General features: G+C 36.6%; 1 protein-coding gene across 3 annotated transcripts in view; it reads right to left on the minus strand.

Moving 5' to 3' along the window:
* The window catches only part of RBBP8 (RB binding protein 8, endonuclease), a 90,459-nt gene that overhangs the window by 50,193 nt on the left and 26,238 nt on the right, over positions 1 to 14,028 (minus strand). For all 3 annotated transcript variants that reach the window (XM_034996195.1, XM_034996196.1, XM_034996197.1), the window contains one exon: positions 1,756 to 1,868. In XM_034996195.1, the coding sequence (XP_034852086.1) occupies positions 1,756 to 1,868 (113 nt within the window). The remainder of the gene's footprint in view (positions 1 to 1,755; positions 1,869 to 14,028) is intronic.

The raw sequence follows: 14,028 nt of genomic DNA on the forward strand, positions 1-14,028 counted from the left end.
TCAAGCTGTTCACCCAAGAAGAAATGCAAACTGAAGATCATGTAAAAAAATAACTTAACCTGAATAGTTATAAAGAGAATGCTAACTTAAAAAAGGTATCCTTCTTTATCAATCAGATTGGGTATTATTAACACATTTTTGCTCAAAGCTGAAGAAGATGTAGAGGAATGCATGTTCTCAAACACCTCCCCCCACCAAAAATCAAGCTGTCCATCAACAGCAGAATGGCTAAATGACATCTACACTAGAGAATATAATGCAGCCATGAAAAAGAACAATGTCTTATTCCTTTGAAGATTTTGGCTATTTTTTAGATAGCCAAAGTTGCTGGAAATTTGACTATTAGGTATGCAGACAATACTGGAGATTATTTCTATACTAACAATATAATTGTAGATCTCAACTATGTTTACTGAGATGTAATAGTTTTCTACTCACTGATAATGTTCTTATATTCCTAAATAAACATATACATACATTCACACATACACACAGAAACTACAGACTTAATTAAGACATAGCCTAAAATAAAATAACACATGTCAGAACAAGAAGTATGGTATGGGGGCGCCTGGGGGCTTAGTCAATTAAGCGGCTGCCTTCGGCTCAGGTCATGATCCTGGGGTCCTGGGATTGAGCCCCACGTCCAGCTCCCTGCTTGGCGGAGAGCCTGCTTCTCCCTCTCCCTCCTTGTGCTCTCTATTCCTCTGTCAAATAAATAAATAAAATCTTAAAAAAAAAAAAAGAAAGTATGGTATGATCCCATTAAATTTAAAAGAGAAGAGAAGAGGAGAGGGCACCTGGCTGGCTCAGTCAGTGGAGCATGTGATGCTTGATCGCGGGGTTGTGAGTTCAAGTCCCCTGTTGGGTGTAGAAATTACTTAAAAATAAAATCTTAAAAAAAAAAAAAGAGAGAGAGAGAAGAGAGAGAAGGGATAAAACAAAGGAAAGAGACAGAAAGATAAGCCTGGACCTGGAAAGATGCATTATCAGATTGCCAAAGTAATTATCCCCAGGAGCAAAATAAAACTATATTCTTTCTCTTTTTGAAACAATGAGGATATACTCATTTTTTCTTGCTTGAGTAACCAGAGGATAGCAATATAACAGAAAAAAAAATAGTCAGAAGATGGACTTAGTTTGGAAAAGAAGATAAATTAATTAGATCTTGGATGTGAGCTGTTTATAGAGAATCAAGGTAAAGGTCACTAAGAGAGTATATGAAGAGTTAAAAGAGAATAAGGTTGAGAGGTATTAGAAGAAACGAAGGTTAAGAGAAGGTTAAGAATGAAAGAAAACCCAACATTAAATGTGTAAGGAGACTCAACTGAAAATGGTATACTTGTAATAGTATGTCATGAAAACCAAAGAAAGTATATAATTTTGTAGAACACTAAATTGTATTCTTTGTATTTAACTTTACTAAATACTAGTTACATTACATGAAATAAAAATTACGAAGTTACATAAACGAAAGAAGCAAATATGGACATAATCAAAGGAAATTTCCTTCTTGCTTTACAGCTGGTGGGACTTGAGGGCCAGTGGTGGACATCCACCTTTTTGTATCCTATTTCTTACTAAAATAAGTATGAAGTTAAATCTATAGAAAGGGAATAAAGGACATTTGAACTTTTGCCTACATGAGGAAAAATGTATGTAAACAATCCATTTGATTGCAACCACTTTAATAATAGGTTTTATCAACAGTACATTATGCTTTAAACACTTAACGAATGAAGAAAGGAAACTCACTAAGCTCTGTGATAAGTTTAAGATTCTGCTGCCGGATATTTTCAAACTCTTGCTGTTTTTTCCGCATGTGCTCTTCAGTTACTGCACAGCGATCACATAATCCTGCTCTTAACCTAGGAAACAAAAACAAAATATTTTTAGAATAGAACTTAAATGTTCTCACCAGAAAATAAGTATGTGAGATCATGGCTGTGTTAATTAGTGGAAATTCTTTCACTGTGTGTATGTTTACCAAATCACCATGATGTACACTTTTACAATTTTGTCAATTATACCTCCATAAAGCTGAAATTCAATTTTTTTAACTACTAAAAAATATTTCTTTATATTTGAACTCCCAAGACTTTTATGCTTTATGAAGCTCTAAAGAACTGACTTGGCAAGTATAGAGAAAATTAACTATTTTAATGATGTATTATATCTTTAACATATTCTTGAATAGGTTGAAATCATGCCACAACATCGCTTTCTAGAACAGATTACAATTCTGAGTGGAATTCTCTAAATTCTGCCAATTTTAAACTCTATCCAAGGGAATTTATTTACTGAAGAAACTGACCTTGTTCTAATTTATAGCCAAAATATGAACTCCAGTCCAGTACCAAGGGGATGAATTTTATCTTAAGCAAGCTTGCATCTGTATTGCTCAGCATAGCATATAACACATAATGAGTGTTCAACTTTTTTAGCTGAATGAATACTAAAGGTCAAAGGAAACAAAGTAAAAAAAAAAACGTACTTTATACTTTGTTCTTTTCAGCATTAAAAAAACCCCCAATGTTAAAAAAATTCAATGTACTATTATGCAAAAAAAAGTTTTAAAAAATAGCTTTCACTGACTATTTGTGAGTGCTGAAGGGAAGAGGGAAATACATAGATTGCACACAGGGGATGGGGAGCGGTAAAGAGAAAGGTGTACCTTAAAATGTTAATAGTTATGTTGTAGGTACCAGTATTATAGGAGATTTTTTTTCTTAGTGTTTTTCTCTTTTTCAAAATCTCTCTAATTTTATTATTTGTTAATCAGGAAAAAATATAGTTAAAAAGGAGACATAGACCCCACATTAGGAATTTGGGAAATGTATTATCTGAGGTAATAATTTTTACTTGTCAGTAAGATACTAAGTATTTAAGTGTCTATGGAAGTCATAGCATGGTAGTATAAGCCATGAATTTTATAAGCTAAGGAGATAAAAAATTAAAACTGGACAACTAAAACAAAAAGAACCTAGAGATTTTCATATGCAAGTAAAACTCATATCAACAATGTTGATATGGATGTAAAAAATAAAGATTAGAGATCATAGATAGGATGCGTTAATAAAATCAGAATTCCTAGAATGAAGAAATAAAGAATTGGACAGCACAGTTTAATTAGAGTATATTCCAAACACAGGAATTAGAACAGTCAAGATCTTTGAAACCATTTTGTATGATAAATATCTAAGTAAAGATGACACTGAGTCAACATTTGTATCAACTTTTGCTCCTTCCCAAGATCCTACAAAACTATAGTAAAGATGTATGTATATTTTTAAAAACACAAACCCGTCAGGACAGGCCTGATGGGAGAGAAAACAAACAAAAACAAAGCAAGGTTTGGGCGGAGAAAATTGAAACTCCCCTGAGAATGCTGAATCCTGAGCCAATGATGGGAAAGGTCTAGAATTGTGTTGTCCAATAAGGTAACCACAGCCACATATGGCTATTTCAATTTAAATAAATTAAAATTAAAGTCGAGGTCAGTTATGCTTAAGTACTCAACAGCCACATGTCTAGATGCTACTGTATTAGACCGTGCAGATATAAAACATTTCCATTATCACAGGAAATCCTATCAGACAGCACTGACCTAGAGCCAACCTGATATATACTGCAGAATTCGAGAAGGTTAAAAAATTGGTACTCAGGGTGATTTAAAGTATTTCAAGAAATCATCATACCAACATATTTTCTCCTATATTCTGAGCACTCAAGTGGTCACCCCTTCCATTCCCAGCAGAATACTGGAAGTTTAGTCTCTAGAAGGTATAAAACAGAACCAGACACTGGTTTGGGAGACCTGAGGTACAGGTAAGGGTAGGAGTACAATAATGAAATGAATGTCTATGCATGCCAAATTCTCAGAACTTAGTCTAAGCCCTCATCATCTATTTGGCTTCCAGAACTTTGGTAGCCAACCCTATTACACATTCCCGGAAGCAGAATGAAGGAGCTTCCTCTAGGAAATCAGGTCTAAAGATACTGACATTAAAGAATTATCAGTGAAACAGACCAGGCAGATGACCCTGCAGTGAAACTCATAGCCCATAATTCCACTCAGAGCTTTTTTCTACCTCTCTTAAATATAAAGAGATAATCAAGATCAACAGACTGCTGAGAAAAGCTTATAAAGTAAAAGAGACTAAAGCAAACAAGACACTTAAAAAAAAAAAGAGGGGTACCTGGTGGCTCAGTCAGTTACACATCTGACTCTTGATGTAGGTTCAGGTTGTGGTCTCAGGGTCGTGAGACTGACCCCCGCACTGAGCTCTGCATAGGGCTCCCAGCTCAGCAGTGAGTCTGCTGGAGATTCCCTCTCCCTCTCCCCCCCCCCACTCGCACTCGTGCACGCACACTCTCTCTCTTCTGTAAATAAATAAATCTTTAAAAGTAAAAAAAAAGAGGGACGCCTGGGTGGCTCAGTCGGTTAAGCATCTGCCTTCGGCTCAGGTCATGATCCCAGGGTCCTGGGATCAAGTCCCGCATCAGGCTCCCTGCTCCGTGGGGAGCCTATTTCTCTCTCTGCCTCTGCCTCTCTCTCTGTCTCTCATGAATAAATAAATAAAATCTTAAAAAAAAAAAAAAAAAAAAGAAAGAAATATAAGCTACATAGGGAGAAGAAAAAAAGCCACACCACCATCATCAAACTGTAAAGAATACTCTCAGGAGAAATAAATAAGATACCAAACTATGAAATGAAAACAGGATTGCCATAAAACAAAATATTCTGAGAACACCACCAAAAAATCTTAGAAATTCAAAGTATAGCCGCAGGAAAAAAACCCAAACTCAACAGAAGGTGAGAAAATAAAGTTGAGAAAATCTCCCCAAAAAAGCAAAGAGAAAATAGAAAAGATAAGAAAACTAGAACATTATCCTAGAATGTTTATCATATCAATAATAAGAGTTGTAGAAAAAGCAAGTTTTGGGGCGGGGCTGGGCAGAAAAGGAGGAACAAAAAAGACATGATGAATATGGAAAGCAAAATGGTGTAAATCTAACCATATCATTAATTACATTATTAATTGATAAACCCTCCAATCAAAAGGCAGAAACTATGATTCAACTTTATACTGTCTACAATAGACATACATTTTTTTTGAGATTTATTTATTTTAGAGAGAGAAAGATGGTGTGAGCAACTGGAGTGGGGGTGGGGCGGCAGAGGGAGAGGGAAAGAGGGAATCTCCAGCAAACTCCCCTTTCAGGGCAGAGCCCCATGTTCTCACCACCGAGATCATGACCTGAGCTGAAATCAAGAGTCAGAGGCCTAACAACTGAGCACCCCGGCGCCCTACAACAGACATAATTTAAAAAAAATTTCTTATAAATTTATTACATAATATTATTATAATAACTATTATCAATAATAATAATATAAGAAACATAGATCTCTGTGGGGTATATCACAACATCAGGGTTAGGAGGCCTCAGGACTGGAGCAGAGGTGAAATCCCCCGGTTGCAACTCCATACAAAAGGAGGGGTGAAGCACAACTGACCCTGTAAAGTTAAAAATCCAAACTGAACGGAACCAAAAACTCACAGGTGAGTGTGAGACCGAGTGTGTACGTGGCAGTCTGTTACAGTGACTGCTGCTGTGTGTGTGACCTGGTCTGTTGGTGAAGGGGTTACTGGGTGTGACTGCCCAGGGAATGGGGCCAGCGGGCCAGGGCAGGGCAGGCGGGCACAGACCGGCATACCAGGCCCCTGGGCTGTGAAAACCAGTTTTCTGGTTTTTTTTTTAATTATTTTTTTTTAATTTAAAAAAGCTAGAAATACAAACAGAAACTTGTGAGTGATGTGGATGGAACTTAGTGCAGACTCCAAACTTTAGGTTTAAAAACGTCCCAGGGCTCCCCACCCCACAGGTCATTCTGAGTGTGAGGAGTCACAGTAAGGGGGGCTGGGGTGTCCTCTAGGGTCTTTGCCTCTCCCCAGGGCTTGTGGTGGCCTGACTCTAGGGGTCCTCTATGAACCCCCCAGGAGCCCAAATTTGGGGAGGGGCATACTTCAGATTCCAAGATACAAATAGGTTTAAGACAAAAGGATGGAAAAAAATACATACCATGCAAACAAAAGCCAAAAAAAGCTGGAGCATCTATGTTAATATCAGACAAAACAGACTGTAAGAAAGTGCTACTAGCACAGTGAATTTTATAATAAAAGGGTCAATTCATTACAAAAATAAAACAATTATAAACATATGCATCTAACATTAGAGCCCCAAAATATACACAGAGCAAAAACCGAGAACTAAAGGAAAAAACAAATTAAAAAATAACGGTTGTAGACTTCCACTCTCAATAATGGATAGATCAAGTGAGATGGGAAATCCACATAGATATAGCAGGCCTGAACAAACCAACAACCACCCAGACCTAACTGACATCTACAGAACACGCCATCAACAACTGCAGAATGCATATTCAGGACCATTTCCTAGGTCACAAAACAAGTCTCGATTAGTTTAAAAGCACTGAAATCATACAAAGCATGCTCTTCCACCACAATGGAATTAAATTAGAAATCAACAACAGAAGGAAATTTGGAAAATCCACAAATCTGTGAATCTTAAACAACGTACTCCTAAATAAACAATGAGTTAAAGAAGAATCACAAGGGATAGTATAAAAATAGGCCATAGCATACATGCATATATAAAGCAACGGTCAATAAGTTCTTGAATACTAAATATGTGATTATCAAAATAACTTTAATAGTAGGGTTGGAAAATAAAATAGAACATGGGGGGAAAAAAAGTAACAGAAATCAGAGAAAAGATTATAAAGAATCAGTTTATGACCGAGAAGTGCTCCAGAAGGAGAGATCATAAAAAAATGGAGAGGAAATAACAGAAAGAAATTGCCAGACCTTACAAGATTCCAGCTTTCAGGTTAACAGGCTGAGTGTCCAACACATTGAAGGAAACATACACACACCTCCCTCACAAAATTTCAGAATGATAAAAAGGTCTTAAATTCTAGGAAGGAAAAAAACCCTATTACATATAAAGGAATAACATTAGAATGATATCAGTTTTATCAACATTGGATGCTAAGAGATAACGAGAAAATGTCTTCAGTTTGGAGGAAATCTACTTTGAACCTAGAATTTTATATCCATTCAAAATATCATTTAAATCAACAGTAAAATAACATTTTTAGGCATGCAAGGACTCTGAAAATTTACTTCCTGTGTACTTTTCAGCAGTTATTTGAGGGTGAGCTATAACAAAATGAACATGAAAAACCAATAAAAGGGAAAAGTAGGCCCACATTTTATCAACCATGTTCACTGGTGTATGTTCAAGGTCTAAAATAGTGCCTGGCACAAAGCAGGTGCCCCATAATTATTTGCTAACTAACATGAGTTGAAAGAAATAATGGAATTAATGTAGGGATCCAGAGAAGAGAAATTCCAGAATGACAGCTGTAGTATAACCTACAAAGTAAATGGTCCAAATTAGTAGAGAAAGTTTAAGTTTCTCAGCCCAAGAAGCATGCCTTCAAGAAAAAGAAAGATTATAAGCAATAAACAGAATAACTAACACATTACCCAATATTAATGACATAGTAAGGAAAACATGTTTCTTATCTCAATATGAAAAAAGTAATTAGAACTTCTAGGAAAAGCACAGCAAACTCATATAAATATGTCCGTATCAGAACATAATTATGGGCTGATCTGAGTGGCTAATTTGAGCAGCTGATTTGAAACAGAGTAGAAAAGAATCTATGTGGCCCTGACATTAGAAACAGTCTCCTTGAGTGGCACGGGGGTCATGACATCGGATCTGTAGAGAAGGAAATGTTATCCTGGCTCAGCAGAGAGTATTTATAGTCAATAAATAAACACAGTTTACCATTTTTCAGCTTCTATAATTAACTTATAAACCAAATACAAAAGACTGAGATCAGGTAACAGAAAACAATGTAACCACTGTCAAGCTTGTCAATATTTACATGTAAAGGTTCAGCTGAACACAGAGTGGGAAGTAGGAGAGAGGAAGAATGATGGAGGGAAGGGTTAAAGTATCAATACCCTCCTGTAATTTAATGGTGAGTTCAGGGCGACTGTTCAGACATTTTCCTAAAATATATTCCTATAAAGACATACTTTTACATAAGTGTATATATTAAGGTTCGAAGGTAAAATAGAAGAACTAAAATAATAACTATTCAAAATATGTAAGGGATAAATAGTATCCTCATTTTCAGAGTAAGAAGTAAACAAATGTCTCAAATTGATAAATCAAGTATTAAAGTAAAAATACATCATTGATGGGGCACATGGGTGACTCAGTTGATTAAGTGTCTGAATTTGACTCAGGTCATAACCTTGGGGTCCTGGGATCAAGCCCTGCATCAGGTTCCCTGCTCAGTGGAGTCTGCTTGTCCCTCTCCCTCTGCCCCCCTTCCCTGCTCATGCGTGCTCTCTCTCTCAAATAAATAAATAAAATCTTAAAAAAAAAAAAAAGCAAATACCTCATTTAGAACTTTGGAAAACTAAGAACTGGGACTGACAGGGGTGGGAAAGAGAAACAAAAAAACTTTTTTATAGTAACTATACCACCTTATAATGTACATGCATTACTTGAATAAAAATTCAAAAAGGGGGAACATAAAATAAGCTAGATAGTATATTCCTTTTATCACAGCATTTTAATTTAACAGTATTATATTCTAGTAAACTTTGTATGACATCTTTTTGAGAATTAAGGTACTAAAAAGGATTATACTTTCTTGTCTTTCTGCTATAATACATATGTTTTCAGATTCTCAAGCATTTCTAAAGCTAACAGTAAAGTCTATTTATGCCTTTAAAATTATAAAGGAGGGGCGCCTGGGTGGCTCAGTCGGTTAAGCATCTGCCTTCGGCTCAGGTCATGATCCCAGGGTCCTGGGATTGAGCCCCGCATCGGGCTCCCTGCTCAGCAGGAAGCCTGCTTCTCCCTCTCCCACTCCCCCTGCTTGTGCTCCCTCTCTTGCTGTCTCTCTGTCATATAAATAAATAAATAAATAAATCTTAAAAAAAAAAAAGTAAAATTCCAAAGGAAATAAGCCTCTGTAAACTATTCCAAAACCAAGACACTATTAAACTGTTATAAGAGGCAACTTAATTTTAACTATTTGCTTAAAGAGTACCTGACATTTCGTATTTACGTTCCTCTTTTAAGATTTGCTCTAATTAATAGCTTAGGACCCATGTAATAAACATTCAAATAGTTGACCCGACTGCGGTAAATAATTTAGACACAGAATTACTAAGCCATAAAGACCGAAGAGAACATGACATTGAAAAGTCACTGAAGGGGTGCCTGGCTGGCTCAGTCAGTAGAGCATGTGACTCTTGATCTCAGCGTTGTGAGTTCAAGCCCCACATTGGGTTTAGAGGTTACTTAGAAAATAAATAAAAATTAAAAAAAAAACAGAAAAAGTCATTGAAAAACACTGAAGGAGGTAAATGGCATCGAACAATTCTAATGAATTATTTCAATGTCATTCTACTAGTCAGTTTGTCAGTAAAAACTGAATACTATTTTTTCTTTTTTTAAAGATTTTATTTATTTTTTGACAAAGAGACAGCGGGAGAGGGAACACAAGCAGGGGGAGTGGGAGAGGGAGAAGCAGGTTTCCCGCTGAGCAGGGAGCCCGATGTGGGACTTGATCCCAGGACGCTGGGATCATGACCTTAGCTGAAGGCAGACGCTTAACGACTGAGCCACCCAGGTGCCCAACACTATTGTTTCTAAGAAATCAAATCTACCCGGGCGCCTGGGTGGCTCAGATGGTTAAGCGTCTGCCTTCAGCTCAGGTCATGATCCCAGGGTCCTGGGATCGAGTCCCACATCTGGCTCTCTGCTCCTTGGGAGCCTGCTTCTCCCTCTGCCTCTCTCTCTCTCTGTCTCTCATGAATAAATAAAATCTTAAAAAAAAAAAAAAGAAATCAAATGTAATACATTAAAATGTCATGACGTATCATCAAAAACAATCCCTTGGAACCCCTAGTTTCCAAGTTCAAAAATGCCACTGATATAGACAGTTATAAAGTGAAACAATATTCCCTAGCTTGTTTATTACTTCTAGTTTTCTCCAGTTAACTGCCATTCTTGATAACAATATCTGTGGAAAAGAGTCAACTCTTGATTGCTTCCAGATCCTAGTTTAAATTTAAATGGATGTGAGAAAAAATGCTAGCTCCTATTTCCATCAGCAAGGTTCCACTGCTTTCCTCTTGCCTATTTTCCACTGATGCGATCAGAGAAAGAAACAGCCTCAATTTCACAGGAGAATGAATGCAATTTCAGTCGCTATATACAGGTAACAGGGAAAGAAGAGTAATTCTAGTTGTAAGTAAAGAAAACAAGACACACTGTGAGTTAATTCCAGTTTGTTCATAGGGATGAAGAAGTAAAACCTTTCATTTTGCAACTGGAAAACTTACCAGATTAACAAGTATGCTCAATTGTTTGCTATACCCCAAAAAGATTTCCTCAAATTTATTCATTTTCATTCAAAAGGGTTTACTGAACACCTTCAATGAGTACTGAAACACAACAGTGGCCAAGATAGTACCTTTTCTTTTAAAGAGTTTACAATGTATTTGAAAAAGAGAGGCAATAAAAAAGTAATTATGGCAAAATATGATTCACATGACAGTGGAAATACGGGGTACTATGAAAGTAAACCCAGTCTAAAAAGTCAGAGAAGGCCTCCTGAAGAATATATTTAAATTCAAACCTATGAGTAGGACAAAAAGAAGACATTTAGTCCAGTATTTGAAAATAGTTGCACAACCATAAATCCTTTGATTATGAGTACAAATTTTCCTTTTCAGTTACAGATGAAATATGAGTTTCCTATGACTGCCAAAAATGCTTTTAAAAATATTAAAATCTATTAGACAAAAAAAAAAAAATCTATTAGACAATCATGGTTTAACTGCTTCGTTCAGATTTTTTTTAATGCATTCTATCTACTTCTCCACACAGTGACTATTTCTTAGATTTAGTGAAATACTTTGTTTCCTTTAAGGAAAGTCTGTTACAATAATAGCAGTAGTAGAACATAAAGCAGCCACATAAAATTATAACTTTTTATTATCTAATTTACCTTTACAGAGTAATTCCTCTCATCTAAACATCTCAAGATGTTTTCACGTTAGCATAAAAATAAAAATTGTTTCATTCTATGAAGTGTAAGCAGCAAGTCTCAGAATTACTGTTTAGAAATTTTAACAAAACACACTTTGCTTTTTAAGGGTCTTAGCAAAACACTAATTTTTATAGATTTTTAAAGCTTGCTCTAGATATCATTCTCATACAATATAAAACTAAAATGAAATTTTAAATAAGGCAGAACTTTACCAAATGTTATCTACTTACACATTTAAAGGCAGAACATAGTAGCAATTTAAAAGAGAAATAACAAAAAACAAAACTTCCCAAAAAAGCCAAACTAGAAAATGGACAATGCTGGGGAGTTAATATTTCAGAGTATCTGTTTCGGTAACTTTAGGTCAAGTACAAATACTTTGAGATGATCAGTCATTTACATAACATTTACAAAATTAAGACAACATACAGACAAAGCTGCAGGGAAATAGAAACTGGGGGGTTTGTAAGGTCAAATTTAACCTAATTATTCATTAACTGTGATCTAGGGAAGGTTTTTTAAATCTTTGCCAGTCAGTTTCCTCACATGTAAAATAGTTTTACCATCTACCTCACAGCATTAGTGTGAAGACTGGGTGTTAGATGTCTGGGTACAGAGGAGCCCTCAATACATATCAATCGCTGGAGAGTTAAAGCCTAAGATGTGCTCTCTCTCCACCATTCCTCCCAAATGCTCCACTACATATCCAGAGAAAACAAGGAAATGCCTCACCGTACCAAGAGAAGAGTAGCTGATGATTTCCTTTTTGATCCTGGACTGGGGAAGAGTAAGGGGGACAAATTCCTTTCTAGCTTCCTGATACCTCAGCTAGAGAGAGACTGGGTTTGGCTATGACACAGTGCAGACTGGAGTGCAAGTGGCTGGAATCACAGTCACCAGTTAGGAGGGATACTGTAAGTTTTTAAAAATCCCTATTATGTACTTTTACTTGTATTAATCTCATTTAATCTTCAAAGTAGCCCTTATGTCATGTCATATATTCTTGGCTTTTCTTCCACCCGTAATAATTTTTTTTTCTTTTAAATTTTATTTATTTATTTGACAGAGAGAGACACAGCAAGAGAGGGAACACAAGCAGGGGGAGTGGGAGAGGGAGAAGCAGGCTTCCCACAGAGCGGGGAGCCCGATGCGGGGCTCAATCCCAGGACCCTGGGATCATGACCTGAGCTGAAGGCAGACGCTTAACGACTGAGCCACCCAGGTGCCCCCGTAATAATTTTTCTTTCACAATTTATTTTTTGTTGGCTGGGTCCTTATTCTTCATTAAACCTTAATTAGTATATCCAAGGATTCAGCCCTAACACCTCTTCCAATACCCTTTAAGATGTCCTTAGATCTCTTATCCAGTCTCTAGGTTTTAGTTTTTTTATTTTTTTTAAAGATTTTATTTATTTGACAGAGAGAGAGACACACACACAGAGAATGGGAACACAAGCAGGGAGAGTGGGAGAGGGAGAAGCAGGCCTCCCGCGGAGCAGGGAGCCCGATGCCGGGCTCTTTCCCAGGGCCCAGGGATCATGACCCAGGCCAAAGGCAGACGCCCAATGACTAAGCCACTCAGGTGCCCCTATGTTTTAAATGCCATTCATATGCAGATGATGACCTTCAAATTCTTTTCTCTAGCTCTAATCTCTCTCGTTTTAGACCCACATATACAACTACTTGACATCTCCATGTGGATATAACAGATGCTGTCAATACCTGCTCATAGCCCTTTGTAATTTCCCTGCTTAAACCCTCCAATTGCTTCCCATTGCAATTAAAATCCAAACTTTTTGCCTATGATCCTACATAATCTAGTTACTCCCACCTTTCCAATCTTATCTCCTATAATTCATCCTCCTATTCATTAAGTTAGAACCACAGTGGACTTCCTATTCTTCAAATATTTCAAAACTTATTTCTACCTAAAACTTTTGCATTTGTCTGTTCTCTTTTTATCTCCAGTTCTTCAAGTGACTAGCTCTTATCTGTATCATTCAGGTCTTGGTTCAAATGGCACCTCCTCAGAAAGGCCATCCCTGACACCCATCCCTTCACTTCCGAATCAATGTCTGTGGTCACTTACCTACATCATTCAATTGTACTTCTTCATAGCACTTACAATCTGAAATCATCTTATTTATATGACTCACTTTTCCAAATCTTTGAAAATTAAATATCAGCTCATACTAGGGATAGTATTATCCCTAGCACCTAACAGCAACACCTAGATCGTAGTAAGGACGCAAATATTTATGAATCTGAATTAAGGGCACAGTATAAGCTTGAAATTCAAAGGTACAGCTATGATTCTGAGGCATATGGAGCTTTATTCCACAATAGGCTGCCTATTCCAGTAAATGTGCATCCTCTGGGACAGCAGTTGTGGAAGACAGGTATACAACTGTAGTTTGCACAGGTTCAGAGTAGATTATTCCACCACTAAAGTACAGTGGCAAACTCAAACCACCAGCCCTTCTGTAACATATATAAAATAATAACAAAAAGAAAATTGTTAACTGTAAATGCAAGAAACATTATTTGTTATAGGTAATTCAAGGTCTTAAATAGCACTTACAGTTCAGATGGGTATATAGCAAATCCTGTAAGTCTTTTCTAAATCTAGGGTGTTAATCTCATAGAAGTGAGAAATAAAGTATGTAAGTGGAAGTAAAGTAAGTGATAGGCATTATCTTAGAAATATTCATAAAGAAGAATCCCTAGACTGCCTGCAAATAGAGAAATATGCAGGGGAAAAAGGCAGAAATATGAAGACAGGGAATTGTGAAGCAGGTTCCACCTACTTAGATGTAAAAATGGAATTCAGGCATCAAATGAATTAGAACTTTAAT

The sequence above is a fragment of the Mirounga leonina genome, unplaced genomic scaffold (assembly GCF_011800145.1).
Source record: "Mirounga leonina isolate KUSES-001 unplaced genomic scaffold, KU_Mleo_1.0 Mir_93, whole genome shotgun sequence".
Taxonomy (NCBI): domain Eukaryota; kingdom Metazoa; phylum Chordata; class Mammalia; order Carnivora; family Phocidae; genus Mirounga; species Mirounga leonina.